Source organism: Lolium perenne, chromosome 1 (assembly GCF_019359855.2).
Source record: "Lolium perenne isolate Kyuss_39 chromosome 1, Kyuss_2.0, whole genome shotgun sequence".
Classification (NCBI taxonomy): Eukaryota; Viridiplantae; Streptophyta; class Magnoliopsida; order Poales; family Poaceae; genus Lolium; species Lolium perenne.
The window spans coordinates 264,740,018-264,767,586 of record NC_067244.2 but is presented as its reverse complement, the minus strand read 5'-3'; the positions used below and the strand labels follow the sequence as shown (position 1 = coordinate 264,767,586).

The following is a 27,569-nucleotide window of genomic DNA, read 5'->3' as shown; positions in this document are numbered from 1 at the left end:
TCGTATGCTCTGCACTTAGTAATACTCATCTCTGGACTACTGTCTCTTTCTACAGCACCAGCAGACCTCATTAATGGCGGCGGGACTGGGATTCGAGCTACACGGTTTCGGCTTCTCCTCGCCTCCATCGGCAGCCAACAACCAGGCTGGTCAGACGGTACGGCCGCTTCTCCAATAAATCATACCATACTACAAAACTTCTCCCATCCAACTACCCACCGGATCTGTTTCCGAAATAAGCATACCCGTTGTATGAGCACTAAAACTGCAGGAAGATGCATTCTGTTTATATGTAAAACTCTGGGATGAAAATGCTTACCGAATGCTTAACGACTTCTTTACTGCACCTGCGTACCCGCTGTTTCACAGATACAGCATTCTAACCAGTAATGTTTGCTTCACGAATTATATACGACGATGTATGCAGGTTAGCGTCTTTGACAAAGGTTCCAGTTCACTCAGAGGAACACACATGAACTTCAGCCCAATGATGAACACCGTTGATGGGTGCGGTACTGTTCTTGGCGGAACACAGGTTGGTTGCCATATCTCTAGCCCTTCCAAAAAACTAGGAATTGAACTAACCGATTACATTACCACCTAAACCAATATGCATTGCGCGTCTGCAGCATGGACCATACGTCGGGATGTATCAGGCTGTGCAGGAGGCCATCAGCCGGGCAACAACTATTCCCCCCAGCGACGAACTGCCGCCGGCGGAATTTCGAAGCAGAGCATTCCAGGTGTGTGATATCCACCTGTGTTGTTCATTTATGGGTGTTCTTTTTTTCCCTTTCTGGGCAAGCGTTGTGGTTTATGCAAAAACAACAGTACGTACTCAACTAAATAGCCACGACAAATATACCAATTTCTTGTTTCTGCAATAATAATATAACGCCACTGACTGTGATGAAAAACACGACAACCAACAAACGACACGAGACTTTTTCACATTTACTTACTGCGTTAATCAAGGGTGGTAGTGCTAATCATTTGAGCACGAGATGTGGATAGCTCGGCACCTGCCAGCCTACACCACAGCCTCCACTAGTAGAAACACAAAATGACCCGCGATAACACCCTCCACCACATACATTTGTTTTCGTAGTGCCATCCCCATCAACGCACTCAGTCTACGCCTATAAAAAACACGGAGATGGCCTAGCTCATTCATTGCATGACTGTAGGGAGGGGGGGAAGTGCAGAAATCAGTAGTTTGGCAGGAGATTTTCTGCGACCAAAATCTGAGATTTAATGGCAGTTGAGTGGCAATTAGCATTATGGAGTTTCGCTGCAACGGTAAGATTTTGCTATCCCAACGGCGGATCTCGTATTTTCCCCTACCAGATTGGGATTACACTTCTTTTGTAGTGTTCATTTCTGAGGGGTGTGTTGTTTTTCCTCCTGTCAAGCGGATACGGCAAGCATCAGATCTGTTTGATTGCCTGGATCTACTATGTTGCTCAGCATCCGCAATTTTTTTGCTTCCTATCGTTTACTGTATTTCAAATCTGAATCAGGTGCCGGCGTCGAGATCAGCTCTGCGGCCCCTACCTCAGTCATCAACTGCAAGGGTCCTGTTCGAGGAAGATGACCGGGAACAGGTAATATCTAGTCCAAAGTTGCACTCCCTGTAATTAGATCTACATCAGTTGTTCATTCAGACAACATCCCTAATAGATCGACCGTATACGCAGTTGTGTCTGTGTTCTTACTTTTTCTGAATAAATGGTGGCTGCAGACTAACAAAGTAGATCCAGAGTTTCTTCGAGCTATCAAAGATTCAGCTGAACAGTTCAGACTAGCTGTGTCGGCGTTCAGCAAAGCCACAACTAGCATCACCAAGCTTGCAACAACTATTGTGCAGTCAAAGTCAGAAGCAGATGCAAAGTTCAGTTCTTCCATGGATGCCATGAGTGGTAAAATGGAGGAACTGGTTAAAACTATAAAATCTGAACAGAAAAACAAATCAAAAAGTAAGTTTCATCTTATGCACCCAATGCTTATGAGGAGATTTAGTTATGACATTTCAAAGCATCCATTATCAGCTGTCTAACAATGCATTCTATTAAATAGAGTCCGCAGGCGTTGACAGGGCTATCCCATTCAACTGGATGTTTGGCGATGGGACTGCACCAAAGAGAGGAAGGAGAGCTACCAGCGACCAAAACAGGTTCCAACGCCTCAGGGACCACATGAAGGGCACAGCCGCATGGTTCGTACACAATGCAACTAGGGCAGACCTGCGAGAGTAAGTTTGAGACGTCGATCTACAAATGTTCCCAACGGACAAAGGTCCTAATTTACATTGCCAATCTGGTTTTCTCATAAAATCCTTGATGCTCTTGCCTATGATCATGCAGTGTATGGATCGAGTTCAGAGACCCTCCCATGGCATCAGTGGATGGTATATACATCAAGCGATTGCTACAGCTCAGGGAAGAAATGTCTGAAGAAATGGGGAACGTTGTGGTTCGAGTGCTGAGGAACGACGAAGCAGACAAGCGGGCCGAAGCTGATGAAAACGTCCATTACGTGATGCATATGTGGGCGGTTCGTCCTCTGATCCTCCATAGAATCCAGAGAACTTTATGGTTATTCCATTTTCTAACCGTGCTAGTATAACTATGGCGATCGCCCCGGTTGGTGCAATCCTGACTGAAAAATCGTCCACTAAATGCAGGATAAGGTGATGTCTGACGGTTCGAATGTAGATGATTGTGAAGAAACATTTCTTCAACCACATTTCCATTACGATATATCGAACTGTGGAAGGGTAAGCAACTTGAGCCCTTTTTATTAATGCTCACCATGATGACCAAGCATATAGAACGAACTGCACGCGCAGATGATTACTGTTCTAATGCTACATACACTTCATTTTAATTGACCAGGTGGTTGCTATGATCAAGTTTGAACAAGGGTGGGCTTCAGTTTCAGTAGACATGCTGAAGTGCACAACACACCTGGTTCACCCAGCTGTGTCCGGGAAACCGCACATTGATGTGTTGAATTTCTTTCGACCCACAATGGAGAAGCTTACCACATTTGCAGTATCTCACATCAAGCACCTGACAAACAGGCGTATCCCAGAAATCCAATGGGTTTATGACGTTGCCCTGAAGAAACAGCACATTATGCACGGGTACAGAGCCATCTCGCCCTTACTATGCTCATTATCCCACTCAGTTGTTTTTTGACTATGACTACTGCAATTATCAAACTACATATATAAGAGAGGGTGTGCGTGGTACTAATACTATCTGGGAAAACCTAGTTACTCAATCCATTTCCTCTTTACGCAGACCCGACACTGGAGTGAGCACAGCATTCTTCAGTGTCCCCAAGCCAAACCAATTCCTGGTATGTTGTCTGAGGACGTCCGGCTTATCTATTCTTGCAAGGTACTTTCGTATGTGGAAGCGGCTGGTAATCACGTGCTTCTTCTGAATTGCAGCCTGTTTGTCCAGAAACAATATATCTAGCCAAACTGACCTTCGTGTACAAGGGGACCATAGCAGCCTACTCAATCACCAAGAAAACCGCCCCGAAAGGAAAGAAGGTGTTGACAAAGAAGAGAAAGGCAGAAGGGGTCACCGTAGAGGAGGACAAGCGTGCAGGTTATGTCACTGATGAGGGGAGCGACGGAGAAACGAACAACCAAGGTGTGCGGAATGTCCTGCCGACGCAGGCGTTTGCATATTTGGCCTGACCGTCCATACGATCACTTCTATTTGGCACTGGCCAGTTTAGCGTCGTTTAGATGTGCTTTCACTGTGGACGGGTAGTTTGATTGTATCAATGGACTTAGCATCATTACTATCTTAGCTATGTCGCGCTTTTCTGTTCGATTGTGGACAAATAACCAGTGCACTTGAACTTTGTATTCTGGTTTCCAGTGACAATCTTGATCAGCTGCAAGACATGTTTGCATGTTGTTTATTGACGCTGATAAGATACCACAACGACGAGGTACCAAATAGCATCTAGTAAACTTGTAGCGTCTACAAATACAAGTACATGCAGCCGAATGGTTGCATCGTTACATCAGCAGCTGAACAGAATCAAACCCTACTCCCCAGCCAGATTACGGCAACCGCTAGGGCTATTACAGCAAACCGAACAAGCACGAGCTCCGAATGTAAATCCTTAATTCCTTCAACAACTTTTGACGAGTGGACCTGGCTGTTTTGGTTTTGGGAACCAAGCTCCCTACGGCCGTCGAAGCACCTGCTTGGCCGTGCGCTCACCTCATCTTCCCAGAACCAGAACTTGCATTTCTGTATACACATTTAAACGCATCAGCAGAAAACGATTTTCAGCACAGTTAACATGGCAAAACATGGGGAGTTCAAGATCAAAACGGATACCTTTTCCATGCCGCACTTCAGGAATAGCCTGCCTGGGTTCTCCGACGTCCCAGATCTCCACAGATCCGCCGACTCCCCGCAGTAGCAGTGGAACTTCGAAAATCCCAAAAATGCGGTGCTGCTCGCGGATGCACTTGCAGACATGCTTGACATCTTGCCCTACGAGAAAAACTAGCACCCAACGGCGTACGGACTTGATATTTTCAAGCCCTTCAGAGGAAGGATGTGGGATGCTGCTAACCCAAAGGATAGACTGATTGGCCTTGCCCACGATCCGCATAGGTTCTAGTATTTATAGCAATCTGGGGTATGAGTTCAAAAGTGGCAGGTAGCCGTTGCAAAAATAACTTGCGCCCGTTGGCTGCCAAACAAAACTGGCTTATTTTATCCGAAAAAAGATATATGACACTATACAGCACCTTTTTTCCCTGAAAGGGCTAAGTGGGGGTAGGTTTGTTATCGCATTAAAAAATAAAAACAAGACATACTTTTCCAACAAGCAATGACTGGTATCAGACAGGCTTACATTAAATAGTCGCAAAATCGTTCTATTCCCAGAATTCAAAACGTCCCGGCCACCTCGCCATCGAACATCTTACCGCTGTCGCGAAACAAACACGCCACTGAAATGTAGTTCAACGGATGTTTATCATCACAGCTGTATCGTCGTTTCTTAAGCTACTTGCCAGCGAATGCAAGCCCCTCCGATGTTGTTACTTAAAATAAGGATTAAAAATTCAGATTTATTGGGAATGAAACCTCCGCAACTGCAAATTTTTCACATCCGCTATGGGTTGATGTCGAGCTAATGCATGCCCCGCCGACGTTGTTACTTAACCAAGGATTAAAAATTCAGATTAGTTGGGAATAAAACATTCGCAACTGCAAAAAACTCACATCCGTAATGGGGTCATGTCGCTCATTTAGTGGTCGTGTTTTCTTGGAGGGTAGTTAGTTGGGAGACCACCATTGAATATAGCCTGAAAAGCGAAACATCAAAATCAGGTGGAGGAGAAGACGGATAAAAGGTTGGGGTGCGGTACACCACAATGATTTGTGATGTAAGACGATTAAATTAATTATATCCGCCTTCGGTTTGAGTCATACGCGTGCAACACCTAGAAGACCTTTTGACAGCGATCGTTTTTATGTCCATGTCGGAACAAGGGACCTTTAAAAACCCCCGTAGATAATAATATGGTGTATGGCCAGAAAAACAACGCACGTGCATCTAAGAATTGCGTCGGTGGCGCATTACCCTTATTCTTCCATTGGAAAAGGTATTAACAAAAACGCAAGAATAAATTCAATTGTAAGGGCAGAGTCCCGCATCGAACTGGTTCAAACTAACTGTAACATTGAAATTTCGGCTCGTTATATCTATCTCGGGACGAACTACGAAATCTAGTGCAGGTAGCTTTCACTTAAAAACTGGAAAACCTAGGCGGTCCGCTTGTAAACTTTCTACTCCATCTTTCGGGTCGAAAAAGTAAACAAAGGGAACAAGACAAAAAGTGCAGAGCCGATCAAGACAAATGCAGAGCACCCGCCTGGACAAATAGAAACTAACGTTTGACGGTTAGGACATGTGGCCGCACGGGCAAAAAAATGCGACAGTTACATACATCCCACCCAAGATGTGCTAGGCCGTCGCCGTTTGTTTTTTTCTTCCTAAGCTGGCGAACCCAACTCATAACAAAACAGCCAAAAGTTGTAAGTTTGTATCGGCTGCAAGCGTTGGTGTCTCGATCACCATACTCAGCAAAAACACAAACTATAACTACATAACATTTTTTAAAAATTGTCAGCCTGACACTCTCAAATTGCAAATAACAAGCACATCCAACGTCTCAACCTTTTTAACAACATACAAGCGAACTGGTTCAACTAGGAAATACATTAAATCCACCGCGCATGGTTCTGCAGCAAATTATATAAAAAGGGCGGTAAGCTAAGTCTTCGGAGTGTACGTTGACTTCCGTCCACATGTTGATCGGTTATGGCCGACTTCACCACAGCTCTTGCATCTCCTCCTTGTGGCAGTAAACTCCTCTTGCACAGCATTAACAGAGCACTCCGGCGTGAGGTGCTGCGTCGAACCACATGAACCGCAGTGTTCAACCATGTACACGCCTGTTTTTAGGAAACGACTTGACCTCCTTGGACGATCAGCCTCAGGGACACGCGTGCTATCTGCAAAAGGACGCTTGCGCGACCCTGGTGATTCGATTGGGGACTTGTACCTCAACTCTTTAGGCCTACCCCGGGAACGAACTCGGGGTGGTGCCGCTATGGCAGGGTCGAATTTTAACTTCTCCGCGCCTTCTGCAGGTGCACTCTGCACATCCAACGGGATCTCGGCGGGGTTCTTCACAGCAATAGCCGATAAGGCTGCTTTTGCGTGGCTGATGTAATCGATAGCCAACTCAAATGCCTGCCTAGAAGTAGTGCCCATACCAACTAGTTCCATTGCCGCAGCGTGCAACATCCCGTGCATGGAAGCAGCATCGGCTCCTCTGGCTGCAGCGTCACCGTACCCAACGATATTGCACAACACACCATCCCTGGCCGAGGTGCTCCATCTCTTCTTGACCAGGCAATCAGGAAGGTCAGTTGCACCAGTATGCACCAGCACCTGCGGATGGAACCGATTGGATACATCATGCTTAACAAATGCAAACCGAATAGGCGACAAATCGCATTGGATTTAACATGATAGTATTACCTTCAGTACATGCCTGCACGGCATGCCGCAATGCTCGAACGATTTGCAAATACACCAGTAATCGGTTTTTTCTTCATTACACTTAACAATGAACTCCCTCCTGACAGACACAGTGGAGCTCGTTGGGCAGGAATAAGTAACAATAAACCTGTTAGCTTCTTCACTTTCCCGACACAGGAAACTACCCGAGCGGAAAAGCTCCCTAAAAAAAGGCTCAAACATTGATCGGGTGTAGACGATAGTGGCATGTTTCTCGATTGGGACACCGGTTCTAAGGAGAAAATTGACCTGGTGAAGGGAGAAACAAGGGATAAATTTAGCATCATAATATAGTTGCACGTGCTCCGGCTGTCGAAATTATTCATGCAACACAAAAACAAAGAAAAAACACATGGGTGTTAGCAGAAAAAAGAGGGGTCTAAACGTATGAACCTGTTTAGTAGCGTGCTCTTCTCGACCAACATCTGACACACGATCTGTAATTAACCGATCATATTGTGTAACAAACAAATGCATCGGTGCCGACCGAGGTATGTAAGTCTTCAGAACATGATTTGCGCTCTCGCTCCGTTGTGTGCTAGTCATCCCGGCACAGAAGGTATCCGTAAAATAAGGCTTCGCCCACATCTCTCTATTTTCATATGCCCTGGCCAAGAACTCATTGTCACCCAGACCATTGCCAGTCACGATCTCTGCCCACCTAGTCTCAAATTCTTCAACATCCACAATTTGATCTAGCAGGTCGTGAAGTTCTCGCTTGAACAGAGAATTCTTGCTGTATACAGCACCTAGTGACTCTTTAGCTTTCCGAAGGACGTGCCATTTGCACCACCTATGCCGAGTGTCTGGCAGCTCTGAGTCAATAGCCACCCTCATCTGATGGCACTGATCTGGTATAACAAAAGAAAACGGATGTTACTCGGTATCCCATATGTGAATATAAGCCTAACACTAAAACATCTGCGTGTATTTTGTACCTTATGCCATACGGGAAAAACTAACCTGTCAATATAGTCTGTGGTGCTTGGCCACCCATAGCCACAACAAAGTTGCGGAAGGTCCATTTGAACGCATCTGTTGTTTCTTCGGTCAGGAGGACACCCCCAAAAATTATACTCTGGAAGTGGTGGTTGACTCCGACAAACAAACCAAAAGGAAGGTTGTACAAGTTCGTCCTATATGTTGTATCAAACGTGACCACATCTCCAAACAATGCATAGTCCATTCTGCTAGAACCGTGTGCGAATAACATAGACCTAACTCGGCTCTTGTCATCTAGATCCATAGCAACAACAAAACCTGGGTCCCTCTGTTTTATCCTAGCAAATACCTCTAATGTTTTTCCAATGTCACCTTCTATGGATTCCTGTGCTAACTTCGCACAAAGGGTGCGGACGGACTGACGGCTAAATGGAACATACGAATCGTTGTGGTGCACTGAACCTACAATCGAACAAACCCTGGATAGCTGGACATTGTTACCACGCAAGTGACGAATAAGCTCCCGTGTGCTGCCGTCTATCCTACTGTGTGATGTCCAGCGCCGTTTCTCCCCACAAGAAACTGACATGGGGTGGTTGTGTTGTTCGCAGAAACGCTTAACATACCAAGATTCATCGTCTGCTCGCAGCATCGACAATATGCAAGGGCAGTCACACCTAGCAGATCTGCTCATCTCCTGGTTGTCTCTACCCTGGTACATGAAGCAAGTGTTAGCCCGTCAGATCTACTGATCTACAAAACGGAAAAAATGGAGAACAGGTTCTTCATAGGCACATAATATATCTGATAAAACACGACACGGTTCAGATGCCTACCTCGCAAGAGCAAACAAGGTCCTGCCTGGACTTTTCCTTGGCTGCGTTAATCCTGCTACGGCCGTAGCGAATTCCAAATCCAACTTCCCAGGAGTACATATTGAAGAACTCGTATGCTTCTTCCAGCGTTTGGAAAACTTGTCCCTCTGTTGGTAGGAAGATGCACTCCCCCCCTTTGTTTGCAGATTCTCGCAGAGCGATCTCTACAGCCCCGTAGTTCCACGAAGATGGCAGGCAGGGGCCAACCGGGACGCTTCATGAAACAAACAAATAATATCAAATTAGTCCTCCGTTCAGCAAGAAAGCAATTTAACGGCTGCAGAACATCACAAGATCATGAGATTACCCTTTGCCGACGCATTCATCTGCCATGGCGAGTGGTTCCCAAGTTCTTCTGCTGTTTGTATCGACCCTTTCCACCTGTTCGTGCAAGCAAGATCAAGACCTTTTTTTTCAGCAGAGGGCTGAGGAACAAAAGGAGAGGCACCCCTGCTAGTAAATATCTATACGTCTGTCGAACCAGGTTAACACAAGCCGGTCAAAGGGGGTGAAAACCCTAGCAGTTGTATGTTCTTTCATTCCAGTTCACGCGCGCGTTGCTGCGGCAGATACAGAGTTACTAACTAGCATCGTGTAGTCTACTACTATCATATGGCAATACACACACGATACTATCATATGGCAATACGCAGAGGCATAACGACACACACACAAAAAAGGGACAGAACAAGGCGTGTAGTCTACTGTCAGCAAAGTTTAAGGAGTGGATGGTCTCGGCAAATTTCATATCTTGCCTACCAGCCGAATGCGTTAAATCTCGTTGCACCCGAATGCATCAGACTACACAGAATGTTTTTACAACCACGCAGAGAGCATGCGTTTTTTGACGGAGCTGCATGCCGACGTTAGCTGCACAAAACAAGGTGGAGTACCCAGAGACCACAAGTGTCAATCAAGCTCCCTATATCCAACGGCTGAGCTGGTGTGCACAGCTAGCCACCCGGTTATAAAATCCGCGTTGATATATATATATATATATATATATATATATATATATATATATATATATATAGGATAAATACTTCCTACCCCTGGGTGTAGTTACACCCATATCTAATATACTACCATACGGAAGTATGTACGATACTTTATCAGTTTGAGTATGTTCGTACACTATATCTAAGATATTACAATCCAAGTTTGGTGAAAAAAATATAAGTGAGCATGTAGTTTGCACTATATATACGAAATACATGCATATGTATACGTAAAAAATGAGTCTACGTAAAAAAATAGGCATACTGCCTACAAAGTATTATATATACTACCAAAATAGTTTTATATACTTCATACTACATGTACATACTCTTAGGTATGATAGATACTCTCTAGATTATGAGAAACACGCGTGGGTGTAACTACACCCGGGTGTAGTATGAATATGTCCTATATATATATATATATATATATATATATATATATATATATATATATATATATATATATATATATATATATATATATATGTATATATATATATATCTCCCAATTAATATTAGGATATCTTTAAGTAGTTTTGCGTAAATGCCACAGCTTTTATTTTGCAATGAAATCATGTATCTCATCATTATGTACTGGTGTTTGATATTGGTGATTATACATAGAGCCATAATAAAATCTTTAGATATCATCAGTGAATTTATATAGGTATCTTTCCCAATTAATATTAGGATATCCTGCTAGTTATGCATAAACACCACAACTTTTATTTCACAATTAAATTATGTATCCCATCATTATAGTTTGGTGCTCAATATTGGTTATGATACATAGATCCATAATAAAATTCTGGAATATCGGCACTGTATTTATACATGTAAATCTCCCAATTAATATTAGCATATCTTGCTACATAAACACCATACACTAGTAGAAAACATGGCTTTTTTCCAAAGCCCATGGGAGCTTTAGTCCCGGTTTAAAAATGAACCAGACCAGTGGGGGGCATTGGACCTGGTTCGACCGGCGCAGGGAGACGCCCCTCTCTGGTCCCGGTTCGTTTGGGGCCTTTGGTCCTGGTTTGTAATACAAACCGAGACTAAAGGTCGCCCATCTCTATATATATGCCCCTAGCCTGCCCAAGTTTGGGCCACAGATAGCTTTTTCACTTCTTAGCACAGGAGGTGTATGTTTCTGTGCTCTCTCTTCTTATGCACAAGAGGTGCTCGATGAAATGCCTAAGAGCTTTTGCCAGTTGAGTTCACACAAAGCAATCCACTCTTAAGATTTCTCCTGTCTTTTTTCCTTCTAGATCGAGGTTAACAACTTTATCCTTTCATCCGTCAACGATAAAATTCATGTATATATATACATCTCTTCACTAATCATTATGTTCTGTATTGGTTTTTGATAAGCTTAATTATAACCTTTCCGGTAACTCTAACTCAAAAAATGTTTCTCGATTTTGACTGAGTCTACTACCTTAACTTCCCCTTAACTCCAAACCTTTTCAGTCCCTTCATCAGAATAACATTTAAGTAGACCATGTCTTGATGATGACATCCCTACTACACTACTACCTCTGTCATTGCAAGATGAAGACGATGCTGCTGTGAAGCTCAAGTCCAATGAAGTCAGGATTAGACCAATGACACGAGCTCGTGCGAAGCTACTCAAACAACAGGTGAACTTGTTCCTAAGTGATACTTTGATCGACGAGAACTTTACACTACCTAAGTTCTTTTACTTATGTATGATCAGGTATGAAGAAGGAGCAAGCATCGCACGAGGAGGAGAGGAGCAGCTGGACAAGAAGCTGGACGTGAAGCTGGACATGGAGCTGGCCATGAAGATGGACATGAAGACATCCCATGGAAGCGCGAGGGAGGAGAGGGAGGCACGCGCGAGGGAAGAAGACGAAGTCCAGGCCGGTTCCAGACCCGGTCTGACCGGACGCCAAGCCGGCGCGCCCGGTCCCAGGCCCGGTCCAACCGGGCGCCCGATCGGCCCAGCCCGGCGCCGACCGGATCCCCAGCTTGTGCCAACCGGGCACTATCCAGTATGCCTGGATGCCTAGCCCGGTCACCACCCGGTGCCAGGTCCGGTTTGGACCGGCCTGCCCGGTCCCAGGCCTGGTCGGCCGGCCGTATAACCGGCCGACTCCAAGTCTGTCTCGACCAGATCCGATCTGGGTGGGTTTTCTATGTGTTTTTTCGACTCCTGGTCGTCCTGAACTCCTATATAATTGCCCAGGACGCCCCCAAATTAGGTTTAGACCAAGTTTAAGATAAACCCTAGTTCATAGTTGATTGCTTTGCAACTCTATCGAATTTCTACACCATATTGCATTGATCTGGTGTATACCCTGAAAAGTCTTGTGTGACCTGCTGTTCCATTGGGAATTAGACTGTTGCAACTTACCGCTTCGTGGTCGGCGGCTACGTGCGCAATTGTGTGGAGTTGCGAATATCTTGCAGGGTTGAGTGTTGTTGCATTGGCGACAGGGACCAATCGAGAGATCTCATTGCGTCATACAAGTTATCATCCACTTCATCATCAAGTTATCTCCGCTGTGTTCATCCCGTGATCATCATCACCACCGTGCTTACTGAGAAGATCGGGCCACCCCCTATCATCTTGGTATCAGATTTCAGTGTTTCATCGGTAAGTCATCCACAATCCACCCCATAGTTGAGTTGTGAGTGTTTCCTATCCAGAAAAAGCCAAAAATATTAGGGTTAGGGTTTGCCATAGCCTTAGATTGCACTAATTTTGAGTTTTTGTTGCTTTTCGTACTTTTTTAGCGTATCTTTTTCTTCCATCTACTTTTTTAGCGTATCTGGAGCGGTGAAGTTCATCGCCATCAACATACATCAACAACTCTTCCTCCCGATCCTTGCTTCGCCGCGTTTACATCAACAACTGAAGTTGATCGTCGCGAGTTTGCACTCTTCCCTCTGATCCTTGTTGTTGAACCATGTGATACTCATGTAAAGCAGAAGTTGAAACTTGAACTCAATTCTCCTCATCCTTTTGCTAGTGTATGTTGATTCGTTGTGGACCACAAAATTCTCCTCATCCTTTTGCTAGTGTCTGTTGATTCATTGTGGACCATGAACCTGAGTTCCAAGTAATTGAGTTGTTCGATTTTCTCTCTCTTATTCTCCTTGCTCGTGTTATCGCCGTATGATGAGTGATCCATGTGTGTTATTATTTAGGGTGTGTTTGGTAATGGAGTGAAGTGGAATGGAATGGAACCGTTCCATTCCAGTAGAATGGAACGGTTCCATGCTCGTGTTTGGTTTGGACAAAAATGTGTGATGGAACGAGCAATATTTAGAGTTCATTACAATCCACTGAATCACGGCAAGTTCACATAACATGCTAGGAATAGTAGTCTTACAACAACACATAACTAAACATGATACCATCATTTCAAATTATATAACACCTGAAGATCTTCTCCACATACCTAGTCACCCAAACCAACTTGTTGTCAAGGCTCAGCGTCATGAATGCATTCGCGATTTTAGGACTGTCAACAAGATGAGCATAGTAGTGAGCTATATGTGAATCATCAAATCCCTTGATTGCTGCTAAAGCATCCCACAAGCCATCAGGTATAGCATCATTGTCTCCACCAGACTTCATAAGAGCACCAGCCATCATTTTGAACCCATCTTTGAGAGTGCTGACTAATGGATCATCTTCAATGTGTACAACCTTAGCCTTCTATTTTGGTGGTGCTTTGGCAGAAGACTCACCTACATTTGGTGACGTTTGCAGCTCACTTTCTTGATCAAGATCAATAGAGAATGTATCATTGCTGGACTTGGCATATTTCCCAGTAGCCGTGGCTGACCCAAAAATTGTTTCCATTGCACGATAGTGTTCAATTGGGGTATTCAACAACGGGTATCAGATTTGTTGTTCTACAAAAAATGCAAAAGTGAGTAACATACTATAGAAAAAAAAGAGGGCAACTGACTAACAAACTGAGTAACATACTATAGATAAAAACTTACCATGCAATTGTGTTCATCGCTAAGCCTAATAGTGCAAGTATCCTCATCCCATAGAGCTCCACTCAGATTTTTTCAATTGAACTAGCCTGCCCCAAATCTTCCTCCACTTTTTAAGATGGTTACTAATCTCATCTCCGGTTAAAGAAAGCTTCAAATTGTCATTCAAAACCTTAGCACATTGGTTGTGATGGCAAGTCTTGAATCCACTTGATGTTCTAGCACCACTAGCCACAAGGTCGGCTAAGAATACTAGCATCATGGTAGACGTGGGATTGGTCCAGTGAACCACCCCACTCTTGGCAGTGCTCCCGCTTGCCCCGGTGACACTGGCCCCGGTGTCCATTCCTGTCTAGCCATATAAAGGTTGCCAAAAAGATATTGAGCATCACAAACACATGGTTTCATTCAAATAAAGGGTACATAGTTTCATTACAATGAACGGTTCCAAATGTAACACCACAAACAGATGGTTTGATTACAATAAAATGGTACATAGATAGCACTACAAATACATGGAGAATTCCACACTCAATGACCATTCAAGGCTTGCCTATCCGCCCACATTTGGTTAGCCATTTGTTTCCTACCATCTATTGTGTCCCTATGGTCTCTTGCTTGTTGGCTTTGTGTCCGGATTGGTTGAGTGGTCCAAGTCACCTCCGGTATAATGAATTCATCAATTCCTTGAGATAGTGCATAATTATGAAGAACACAACAAGCTACAACAATGTCAACTTGTACCGGTAAAGTAAAGAAAGGTGTGGCATCACTTAAAATTTTAAACCTCCTCTTGAGTGATGCAAAAGCTCGCTCAACCGTTACCCATAGAGACGAGTGCCAAAGGTTGAATAGCTCCTGTGCATTTTGGACGGGATTGCTGCCCCACTCATTCAAATGGTACCTCACATTACGAAAAGGTGGCAAGAATCCAGGCTTCACTCCGTAATATCCACCATCAACTAGGTAGTATTTGCCTAAAAATAAAACAAAGATTGGTGACAACGGTTTGAACAATATATGGACAACTATATCTAAGGCAATTTGTTACCTTCTGGTACCTGTAGGCCTCTCTCACGTGCTAATGCATCAGCTAAAACTAATGCATCATGTGATGTCCCCTCCCAACCAGCCAACACATATGTGAACCGGAGGTCAAAATCTACCGCCGCCATCACATTTTGAGTAGCAAATGCCTTCCTACCACGAAAGAAATGTTCCACATCTTTGGTAATAGATGCTCTCACATGTGTACCATCTATAGCTCCAATACAGTCCTACATAGTGAAAGTATTAATAAATTATATGAAGGTTTCTCCTAAATAGCTAAGGAATAGTTTGAACAAATACCTTAAAATATGGGTCAAACCGAGGGTTTCCTGCAATTTTTTCTGGAGTGTCCGGTGAAGGTGGCATGATATATTCATTATGCAGCTCACCAATGGCATGAAGGACACGCCTAAAGTACACGCTGATTGTCCAAAATGATCTACCAAAATTGGTTGCAACAACCCTATTCCGAACGTTATGTCCAATGGTGTGAAAAAACATCGCCAATTGTTGCTCTACACTTACATGAACACTATCTTCTAGCAACTTGCGATCCCTCAATATGTTGCACGACCGAAAGAAAGGAGCTCTTTCAAATCTCAACATATTTCTACAGGTGACATCGCATTGCCAAAATTTACTATTGAGATATTCAATATGTTGCCGATCCCTGATACGTCTCCGACGTATCGATAATTTCTTATGTTCCATGCCACATTATTGATGTTATCTACATGTTTTATGCACACTTTATGTCATATTCGTGCATTTTCTGGAACTAACCTATTAACAAGATGCCGAAGTGCCGATTCTTTGTTTTCTGCTGTTTTTGGTTTCAGAAATCCTAGTAAGGAAATATTCTCGGAATTGGACGAAATCAAAGCCCAGGGGCCTATTTTCTCACGAAGCTTCCAGGAGTCCGAAGGAGAGACGAAGAGGGGCCACGGAGGGGCCACACCATAGGGCGGCGCGGCCCCCCCCTTGGCCGCGCCGGCCTGTAGTGTGGGGCCCCCGTGCCGCCTCTTGACCTGCCCTTCCGCCTATAAAAAGTCTCCATGACGAAACCCCCAGTACCGAGAGCCACGATACGGAAAACCTTCCAGAGACGCCGCCAACGCCGATCCCATCTCGGGGGATCCAGGAGATCGCCTCCGGCACCCTGCCGGAGAGGGGAATCATCTCCCGGAGGACTCTACGCCGCCATGGTCGCCTCCGGTGTGATGTGTGAGTAGTCTACCCCTGGACTATGGGTCCATAGCAGTAGCTAGATGGTTGTCTTCTCCCCATTGTGCTATCATTGTCGGATCTTGTGAGCTGCCTAACATGATCAAGATCATCTATCTGTAATTCTATATGTTGCGTTTGTTGGGATCCGATGAATAGAGAATACTTGTTATGTTGATTATCAAAGTTATATCTATGTGTTGTTTATGATCTTGCATGCTCTCCGTTATTAGTAGATGCTCTGGCCAAGTTGATGCTAGTAACTCCAAGAGGGAGTATTTATGCTCGATAGTGGGTTCATGTCTCCGTGAATCTGGAGGGGTGACAAGAACCTCTAAGGTTATGGATGTGCTGTTGCCACTAGGGATAAAACATTAGTGCTATGTTCAAGGATGTAGTCACTAGTTACATTACGTGCAATACTTAATGAAATTGTCTGTTGTTAGCAACTTAATACTGGAGGGGGTTCGGATGATAACCTGAAGGTGGACTTTTTAGGCATAGATGCAGTTGGATGACGGTCTATGTACTTTGTCGTAATGCCCAATTAAATCTCACTATACTCATCATGATATGTATGTGCATGGTCATGCTCTCTTTATTTGTCAATTGCCCAACTGTAATTTGTTCACCCAACATGCTGTTCGTCTTATGGGAGAGACACCTCTAGTGAACTGTGGACCCCGGTCCAATTCTCTTTCTTGAAATACAATCTCTTTGCAATACTTGTTCTACTGTTTTCTGCAAACAATCATCTTCCACACAATACGGTTAACTCTTTGTTACAGCAAGCCGGTGAGATTGACAACCTCACTGTTTCGTTGGGGCAAAGTACTTTGGTTGTGTTGTGCAGGTTCCACGTTGGCGCCGGAATCACTGGTGTTGCGCCGCACTACATCCCGCCGCCATCAACCTTCAACGTGCTTCTTGACTCCTACTGGTCCGATTAAACCTTGGTTTCTTCTTGAGGAAACTTGCCGCTGCGCATCACACCTTCCTCTTGGGGTTCCCAACGGACGTGCCAACCACACGCATCAAGCAAATTTCTGGCGCCGTTGCCGGGGAGATCAAGACACGCTGCAAGGGGAGTCTCCACTTCTCAATCTCTTTACTTTGTTTTTGTCTTGCTTAGTTTTATTTACTACTTTGTTTGCTGCACTAAATCAAAATACAAAAAAATTAGTTGCTAGTTTTACTTTATTTGCTATCTTGTTTGCTATATCTAAAACACAAAAAAATTAGTTACTCGCATTTACTTTATCTAGTTTGTTTTATTTACTGTTGCTAAAATGGCCAACGCTGAAAACACTAAGTTGTGTGACTTCACAACCACAAATAATAATGATTTCTTATGCACACCTATTGCTCCACCTGCTACTACAGCAGAATTCTTTGAAAGTAAACACCTTTCTTGAATCTTGTTATGCGAGAGCAATTTTCCGGTGTTAGTTCTGATGATGCTACTGCCCATCTTAATAATTTTGTTGAATTATGTGAAATGCAAAAATATAAAGATGTAGATGGTGATATTATTAAACTAAAATTGTTCCCTTTCTCATTAAGAGGAAGAGCTAAAGATTGGTTGCTATCTCTGCCTAAGAATAGTATTGATTCATGGACTAAATGCAAGGATGCTTTTATTGGTAGATATTATCCCCCTGCTAAAATTATATCTTTGAGGAGTAGCATAATGAATTTTAAACAATTAGATACTGAACATGTTGCTCAAGCTTGAAAGAATGAAACCTTTGGTTAAAAATTGCCCAACCCATGGACTGACTACTTGGATGATCATCCAAACCTTCTATGCAGGACTAAATTTTTCTTCACGGAATTTATTGGATTCAGCTGCTGGAGGTACCTTTATGTCCATCACTCTTGGTGAAGCAACAAAGCTTCTTGATAATATGATGATCAATTACTCTCAATGGCACACGGAAAGAGCTCCACAAGGTAAGAAGGTAAATTCTGTCGAAGAAACCTCTTCCTTGAGTGATAAGATTGATGCTATTATGTCTATGCTTGTGAATGATAGGACTAATATTGATCCTAATAATGTTCCGTTAGCTTCATTGGTTGCACAAGAAGAACATGTTGATGTAAACTTCATTAAAAATAATAATTTCAACAACAACGCTTACCGGAACAATTCTAGTAACAACTATAGACCATATCCTTATAATAATGGCAACGGCTATGGTAATTCTTATGGGAATTCTTACAACAATAATAGGAGTTCACCCCCTGGACTTGAAGCCATGCTTAAAGAATTTATTAGTACACAAACTGCTTTTAACAAATCTGTTGAAGAAAAGCTTGGGAAAATTGATATACTTGCTTCTAAAGTCGATAGTCTTGCTGCTGATGTTGATCTTTTAAAATCAAAAGTTTTGCCTAATGAGAATCATCATAATAAAATTGTTACTACAGCAAATGCCATTCAAGTTAGAATTAATGAGAATATAAGATTAATGGCTGAACTGCGTGCTAGGTGGGATAGAGAAGAAAATGAAAAACTAGCTAAAGAAAAGAATATAGCTAAAGTTGGGACTATTACCACCACTAGTAATGCTAATGCTACACATGTTGCTGCACCTCCTACTCATACTAATAAAAGAATTGGTGTTAGCAATGTTTCCACTTCTAATGCAAAGCGCGAAAAACTGCCTGAAAGCTGCTAAAGCTGCTGAAACTGCCTTTGATAAAGGCTGCTGAAATTTTTTCCAACATTGGGGATGATGATCCCATTGCTTTAGATTATAATGGTTTGAATTTTGATGATTGCCACATCTCTGAAGTTATAAAGTTCTTGCAAAAACTTGCTAAAAGTCCTAATGCTAGTGCTATAAATTTGGCTTTTACACATCATATTACAAATGCTCTTATAAAAGCTAGAGAAGAGAAACTAGAGCGCGAAGCCTCTATTCCTAAAAAGCTAGAGGATGGTTGGGAGCCCATCATTAAGATGAAGGTTAAAGATTTTGATTGTAATGCTTTATGTGATCTTGGTGCAAGTATTTCTGTTATGCCTAAGAAAATTTATAATATGCTTGACTTGCCACCATTGAAAAATTGTTATTTGGATGTTAATCTTGCTGATCATTCTACAAAGAAACCTTTGGGTAAAGTTGATAATGTTCGCATTACCGTTAACAATAACCTTGTTCCCGTTGATTTTGTTGTCTTGGATATTGAATGCAATGCATCTTGTCCCATTATATTGGGAAGACCTTTTCTTCGAACTGTTGGTGCTGTTATTGATATGAAGGAAGGTAATATAAAATATCAATTTCCTCTCAAGAAAGGTATGGAACACTTCCCTAGAAAGAGAATGAAGGTACCTTTTGATTCCATTATGAGAACAAATTATGATGTTGACACTTCGTCTCTTGATAATACTTGATACACACTTTCTGCGCCTAGCTGAAAGGCGTTAAAGAAAAGCGCTTATGGGAGACAACCCATGTTTTTACCTACAGTACTTTGTTTTTATTTTGTGTCTTGGAAGTTGTTTACTACTGTAGCAACCTCTCCTTATCTTAGTTTTGTGTTGTGTTGTGCCAAGTTAAGCCGTTGATAGAAAAGTAAGTACTAGATTTGGATTACTGCACAGTTCCAGATTTCTTTGCTGTCACGAATCTGAGTCCACCTCCCTGTAGGTAGCTCAGAAAATTAAGCCAATTTACGTGCATGATCCTCAGATATGTACGCAACTTTCATTAAATTTGAGCATTTTCATTTGAGCAAGTCTGGTGCCATTTTAAAATTCGTCAATACGAACTGTTCTGTTTTGACAGATTCTGCCTTTTATTTCGCATTGCCTCTTTCGCTATGTTGGATGAATTTCTTTGATCCATTAATGTCCAGTAGCATTATGCAATGTCCAGAAGTGTTAAGAATGATTGTGTCACCTCTGAATATGTCAATTTATATTGTGCACTAACCCTCTAATGAGTTGTTTCGAGTTTGGTGTGGAGGAAGTTTTCAAGGATCAAGAGAGGAGTATGATGCAACATGATCAAGGAGAGTGAAAGCTCTAAGCTTGGGGATGCACCCGGTGGTTCACCCCTGCATATTCTAAGAAGACTCAAGCGTCTAAGCTTGGGGATGCCCAAGGCATCCCCTTCTTCATCGACAACATTATCAGGTTCCTCCCCTAAAACTATATTTTTATTCCATCACATCTTATGTGCTTTTTCTTGGAGCGTCGGTTTGTTTTTGTTTTTTGTTTTGTTTGAATAAAATGGATCCTAGCATTCACTTTATGGGAGAGAGACACGCTCCGCTGTAGCATATGGACAAGTATGTCCTTGGTTTCTACTCATAGTATTCATGGCGAAGTTTCTCCTTCGTTAAATTGTTATATGGTTGGAATTGGAAAATGATACATGTAGTAATTGCTATAAATGTCTTGGGTAATGTGATACTTGGCAATTGTTGTGCTCATGATTAAGCTCTTGCATCATATGCTTTGCACCCATTAATGAAGAAATACATAGAGCATGCTAAAATTTGGTTTGCATATTTGGTTTCTCTAAGGTCTAGATAATTTCTAGTTTTGAGTTTGAACAACAAGGAAGACGGTGTAGAGTCTTATAATGTTTTCAATATGTCTTTTATGTGAGTTTTGCTGCACCGGTTCATCCTTGTGTTTGTTTCAAATAAGCCTTGCTAGCCTAAACCTTGTATCGAGAGGGAATACTTCTCATGCATCCAAAATACTTGAGCCAACCACTATGCCATTTGTGTCCACCATACCTACCTACTACATGGTATTTTCCGCCATTCCAAAGTAAATTGCTTGAGTGCTACCTTTAAAATTCCATCATTCACCTTTGCAATATATAGCTCATGGGACAAATAGCTTAAAAACTATTGTGGTATTGAATATGTAATTATGCACTTTATCTCTTATTAAGTTGCTTGTTGTGCGATAACCATGTTCACTTGGGACGCCATCAACATTTCATAGTAGAATTTCATGTTAGTTTCTATGCATGTCCGTCTTGTCAAGTAAGAGAGATCTACCACCATATGGTTAAGCATGCATATGTTAGAGAAGAACATTGGGCCGCTTAACTAAAGCCATGCTCCATGGTGGAAGTTTCAGTTTTGGACAACAATCCTCAAATCTCAAATGAGAAAATTATTAATTGTTGGTATATGCTTATGCATAAAAGAGGAGTCCATTATCTGTTGTCTATGTTGTCCCGGTATGGATGTCTAAGTTGAAGAATAATCAATAGCAAGAAATCCAATGCGAGCTTTCTCCTTAGACCTTTGTACAAAGTGCATAGAGGTACCCCTTTGTGACACTTGGTAAAAACAATGCATTGTGATGATCCGGTAGTCCAAGCTAATTAGGACAAGGTGCGGGCACTATTAGTACACTATGCATGAGGCTTGCAACTTATAAGATATAATTTACATGATGCATATGCTTTATTACTACCGTTGACAAAATTGTTTCATGTTTTCAAAATCAAAGCTCTAGCACAAATATAGCAATCGATGCTTTTCCTCTATGGAGGACTATTCTTTTACTTTCAATGTTGAGTCAGTTCACCTATCTCTCTCCACCTCAAGAAGCAAACACTTGTGTGAACTGTGCATTGATTCCTACATACTTGCTTATTGCACTTATTATATTACTCTATGTTGACAATATCCATGAGATCTACATGTTACAAGTTGAAAGCAACCGCTGAAACTTAATCTGCGTTGGGGTTGCTTCAATGCCTTTACTGTGATTTCTTGCTTTATGAGTTAACTCTTATGCAAGACTTATTGATGCTTGTCTTGAAGTGCTATTCATGAAAAGTCTTTGCTATATGATTCACTTGTTTACTCATGTCATATACATTGTTTTGATCGCTGCATTCATTACATATGCTTTACAAATAGTATGATCAAGATTATGATGGCATGTCACTCCAGAAATTATCTGTGTTATCGTTTTACCTGCTCGGGACGAGCAGAACTAAGCTTGGGGATGCTGATACGTCTCTGACGTATCGATAATTTCTTATGTTCCATGCCACATTATTGATGTTATCTACATGTTTTATGCACACTTTATGTCATATTCGTGCATTTTCTGGAACTAACCTATTAACAAGATGCCGAAGTGCCGATTCTTTGTTTTCTGCTGTTTTTGGTTTCAGAAATCCTAGTAAGGAAATATTCTCGGAATTGACGAAATCAAAGCCCAGGGGCCTATTTTCTCACGAAGCTTCCAGAGTCCGAAGGAGAGACGAAGAGGGGCCACGGAGGGCCACACCATAGGGCGGCGCGGCCCCCCCTTGGCCGCGCCGGCACTGTAGTGTGGGGCCCCGTGCCGCCTCTTGACCTGCCCTTCCGCCTATAAAAAGTCTCCGTGACGAAACCCCCAAGACCGAGAGCCACGATACGGAAAACCGTCCAGAGACGCCGCCAACGCCGATCCCATCTCGGGGGATCCAGGAGATCGCCTCCGGTACCCTGCCGGAGAGGGGAATCATCTCCCGGAGGACTCTACGCCGCCATGGTCGCCTCCGGTGTGATGTGTGAGTAGTCTACCCCTGGACTATGGGTCCATAGCAGTAGCTAGATGGTTGTCTTCTCCCCATTGTGCTATCATTGTCGGATCTTGTGAGCTGCCTAACATGATCAAGATCATCTATCTGTAATTCTATATGTTGCGTTTGTTGGGATCTGATGAATAGAGAATACTTGTTATGTTGATTATCAAAGTTATATCTATGTGTTGTTTATGATCTTGCATGCTCTCCGTTATTAGTAGATGCTCTGGCCAAGTTGATGCTAGTAACTCCAAGAGGGAGTATTTATGCTCGATAGTGGGTTCATGTCTCCGTGAATCTGGAGGGGTGACAAGAACCTCTAAGGTTATGGATGTGCTGTTGCCACTAGGGATAAAACATTAGTGCTATGTTCAAGGATGTAGTCACTAGTTACATTACGCGCAATACTTAATGCAATTGTCTGTTGTTAGCAACTTAATACTGGAGGGGGTTCGGATGATAACCTGAAGGTGGACTTTTTAGGCATAGATGCAGTTGGATGACGGTCTATGTACTTTGTCGTAATGCCCAATTAAATCTCACTATACTCATCATGATATGTATGTGCATGGTCATGCTCTCTTTATTTGTCAATTGCCCAACTGTAATTTGTTCACCCAACATGTTGTTCGTCTTATGGGAGAGACACCTCTAGTGAACTGTGGACCCCGGTCCAATTCTCTTTACTGAAATACAATCTACTGCAATACTTGTTCTACTGTTTTCTGCAAACAATCATCTTCCACACAATACGGTTAACTCTTTGTTACAGCAAGCCGGTGAGATTGACAACCTCACTGTTTCGTTGGGGCAAAGTACTTTGGTTGTGTTGTGCAGGTTCCACGTTGGCGCCGGAATCACTGGTGTTGCGCCGCACTACATCCCGCCGCCATCAACCTTCAACGTGCTTCTTGACTCCTACTGGTCCGATTAAACCTTGGTTTCTTACTGAGGGAAACTTGCCGCTGTGCGCATCACACCTTCCTCTTGGGGTTCCCAACGGACGTGCCAACCACACGCATCAATCCCTTTCATGCATTGGCCCATAGCTTATACGCGCTCTTCTCTTTTTTTTATAGCCCGAACTGCTACAACAATTGCAGCAAAAACAACAAAAACAGCAGCTCCCCTAATCATTTTTTCCTTCTATCCATCATCTTGGCCATCTAAAATGCATTTATTTTGACATAAATCACCACAATACACAGTCAAGTTGCTAAACAAAAATTAGACAGCAACATATACCACATAGATTGCTAAAAAAATGACATGGATTTGAGCCTAACACATGTTTTCAGCTCAATTTTGAAGAGGACAGGGCGCGTAAAAAGAAGAAGAGCTTAGGGCCTATACCGCTGCTACCAGCCTGCCGCCGCCGATGCCTGCCGCTGCTGCCTGCCTGCCGCCACTGGTGCCTGCCGCTGCTCCGCCTGCTCGCGTCCGGTGGCCGCCGGTGCCTGTTGCCCGGTCACTGCTCCCTTTCCGCCGGTCAGAGGAGGCGCGCGAGATGGGGAGAAGCGGGAGGCGTGGCGACGCACGGTGGAGAGAGGCCTGGCGGCACGCGATGGAGGCGTGGAGGCACGGGGTGGAGAGAGGCGTGGCTGCGTGCGGTGGAGGCGTGGCGGCAGGAGATAGACGAGAGGAGAGGCACGGGGGTGGACAAGAGGAGAGATGAGTGGGGTGGGGCTCGCTCGGTGAGGGTAAGGAGTTTTCTTTATTTTTCTTGCTCGACGCGGTGTTTATTAGCAGCCCGTTCCACCAAATTCCACCGATTTGGTGGAACGGGTGTATTCCGAATCTAAGGGGTATATTCCCTTTTGAGGAACCACTTGCTTCCATTCCTCATGTCCAACCAAACATAAGAATAGCCTCTAGGAATGGAACGGTTCCATTACATTCCACCTCATTCCATTACCAAACACACCCTTAGAGAATTTCCCCTTTTAAACAAACCCTAAAACTTTGCTAACTAGGATGTTTTAATGGTAGCTTAATCCCTGAGGAGAACCACGACAATACCTAAACCCTACTAAACTACTGCGATCAGTGCTTACCTTACGCCCTCCTCCATTGCTGCTGAGCTTAGATTGTGTGGATCTCCCTCCCTATCCAAGAACTTTGCGATTCCTCTAGGGATCTACCATCCTACCAAAGGATCGATTTTTGGTTTGGAGTTGATTCCTGCTAGGAACTTATTGACCTAGGTCTCCTTTGTGGGGATCCTTGTAGGGTGTCTCCTGTTGTGGGGATTCCTCTTGTTTGGGACACCTGGTGGCTAGGTTAGCTACCTAGCACCATGGTGTAGTTGGGATCCTTCTTGTTGTGGAGTATGCCTCAACCTTATCTAAAAGCTGTGCTACCTTGACATCACCTTGAGTGGACAAGTGGAGGATGCTTTTGTGGTGCTCTTCATTGGATAATAGGTTGAAGCCTTTGTGCCGGCCTTTGTGGCTTCAACAACCTTTGTGGCAGTGCACCTCTCCAAACATAGACGTACTTCCCTTGTGAAGGAACCGTGGGAAACAAATCCTGCATCCTCATCTTGTCTCTTCACTCGCGGTGACTTTGCTCCTTTACTCAACCCGTACTTTGGTTACTTGTTTCATGCACTTGTTGTTTACTCCTTGTATCCGATGTGCATCTAGGCTCACCTTTGCATATAAGAATCACCTTTTATATGTGCCGAGCCATAAAACTTAAAAAGACTAAAAATTGAGTAGTACCTATTCACCCCCCCCCCCCCCCTCTAGGTACATATATCCCTGGGCACTTTCAACTGGTGATTATACACAAAACCAAAATAAAAAATTAGATATCAGCACTGCTTTTATATGTGTATATCTCCCAACTAATATTAACATATCTTGCTAGTTTTACACAAACACAATAGCATCTATTTTGCAAAAAAAAATTGTATTCCATCATTATGGCATGGTGTTTAATATTCATTCTGGGTAGAGCTACATCAAAATCTTGTAGATATCGGCACTACATTTATATCTCTATCATAAATTAATGCTCACATTTTTTTTGGATATTGCCATCTTTTTTTAATGGGCTGTTTTGATGGATACTCGACGGTACTCCACAGAAAGTATCCTCAGGAAGGGGTGAAGAACATGGGGAAATAGGGTGGAGAGCCACTGGGATGGTCACACACGAGTTACCAAGCTTTGGATCACGCAACACAATGGCTGGGCCTACTGCTGCTTGTCTGGAATTATCTGGGTGACTAGCGCGAGATTAAAATGAGTAGTGGTTATGCCCGTGAGGGCTCCTGAGATCCATCTTATATAATGCCCCCGGATCTAGGGTTTCTATGGCAGCATCCTACCCGGATAAAACTTTCTAATCTACGTTAAAATGTATTTCCGTACACGTCAAGGTCCACCTTTCTTAGCTACATGATGAGTGCAAAAAAGCTACACATTTACAACTACGTAAATACCTTTAAAATTTTACTTTTGTTATTATTTTACTGCGCATTTGCGCACTCTACTTGTGTGTTTTCCCAGGATCTGAAACCAGGAAGTAAATATAAGCGTGACGCAGCAACAACATGGCGGCCATTTTCTCAGAAACTTTGAGATGAAGATGACGTCACCGTTCCCCGAGACGGATTAGAAAACGGCCAGCCTGACCGCAAGTATTGTTTGAGCTCTTTGTGAGAGTTTCAGATAAGAGGTTGGAAAAAAGCGAGGAAAAGTTTTGCGCCTGGGCAAAAGTGAGTAGAACTAAGGAACCAAGGGCACCAAAAAATAAATCCCTTAATAGTATGTTTATTGGAAAATATAATTTTATTTAATTATTGGCATGAGTATACTGATACATTACATGCCCGGGACATCATTCATCATCCTTATGCTGAGCTGCCGCTCTCATTATTTTAGCATATAAGTTGGTGGTGGCGGTGGTCTTGGCTTTCTGATACGGCGTAAGCTCTTACAACAACACATATGATGATCATGACCAAACGCTTTACACTTCGCACGAGTAGGTGCTTTATAGCCTCTTGAGGAGCAGTCAAGTTTGCACGTCATGGGAGCGCAGCTCCGTAAATGTCTACACCACTCGCCTGCAGGAACTACAATCAATACATCACAGAAAAACAATTTAGTAATATATTCCAAACAAAAATATAGATAGTACTTTGAACATTTGAAAATTTCTAGTGAAATAGTAAACATTGTTGCCTACGTGCTTGGCAGGACGGCAACGTTGAACACATGATTGCCGTGAGCAAGAAAGAAACAAAAGCCAAATTGAGCAACTTTGGGTTGGTTTTGCCGAGCGCCATGGGGAAAATATATGAGTTTATCTCGCTGTATCGTTGTGCATGTTTATATAGACACACAATGCAATATTAGATACAGTTGGTTATTCTCGTGCAATATATATGTATCTCTCCCAATTAATATTAGGATATCCTGCGAGTTTTGCATAAATGCTGCAGCTTTTATTTTGCAATGAAATCATGTATCTCATCATTATGGACTGGTGTTTGATATTGGTGATTATACATAGAGCCATAATAAAATCTGTAGATATCAGTAGTGAATTTATATAGGTATCTTTCCCAATTAATATTAGGATATCCTGCTAGTTATGCATAAACACCATAGCTTTATTTCACAATTAAATTATGTATCCCATCATTACGGTTTTGTGCTCAATATTGGTGATGATACATAGAGCCATAATAAAATCCTTAAATACCGGCACTGCATTTATACATGTAAATCTCTCAATTAATATGAGCATATCTTGCTACATAAGCACCATACGCTGGTAGAAAAAAGGGC

General features: G+C 42.9%; 3 protein-coding genes across 3 annotated transcripts; all 3 read right to left on the bottom strand.

The window, feature by feature from the left end:
* Positions 1-3,828: 3,828 nt before the first annotated feature.
* Positions 3,829-4,523, bottom strand: LOC127340338 (uncharacterized). The gene is made up of 3 exons (XM_051366104.1): positions 4,371-4,523; positions 4,113-4,280; positions 3,829-3,915 (listed from the first exon to the last, which is right to left on the bottom strand). The coding sequence occupies exons 1-3, from the start codon at positions 4,521-4,523 to the stop codon at positions 3,829-3,831; spliced, it is 408 nt and encodes a 135-aa protein (XP_051222064.1).
* A 1,798-nt stretch (positions 4,524-6,321) lies between these two features.
* LOC139834995 (protein FAR1-RELATED SEQUENCE 5-like) lies at positions 6,322-13,577 on the bottom strand. The gene is made up of 5 exons (XM_071824933.1): positions 13,384-13,577; positions 8,913-9,165; positions 8,098-8,788; positions 7,528-7,985; positions 6,322-7,005 (listed from the first exon to the last, which is right to left on the bottom strand). The coding sequence occupies exons 1-5, from the start codon at positions 13,575-13,577 to the stop codon at positions 6,322-6,324; spliced, it is 2,280 nt and encodes a 759-aa protein (XP_071681034.1).
* An 887-nt stretch (positions 13,578-14,464) lies between these two features.
* Positions 14,465-15,694, bottom strand: LOC127340329 (protein ALP1-like). Its single transcript, XM_071824932.1, has 3 exons — positions 15,284-15,694; positions 14,985-15,210; positions 14,465-14,910 (listed from the first exon to the last, which is right to left on the bottom strand). Exons 1-3 carry the CDS (start codon positions 15,692-15,694, stop codon positions 14,465-14,467), a joined length of 1,083 nt encoding a protein of 360 aa, XP_071681033.1.
* Positions 15,695-27,569: the final 11,875 nt, after the last annotated feature.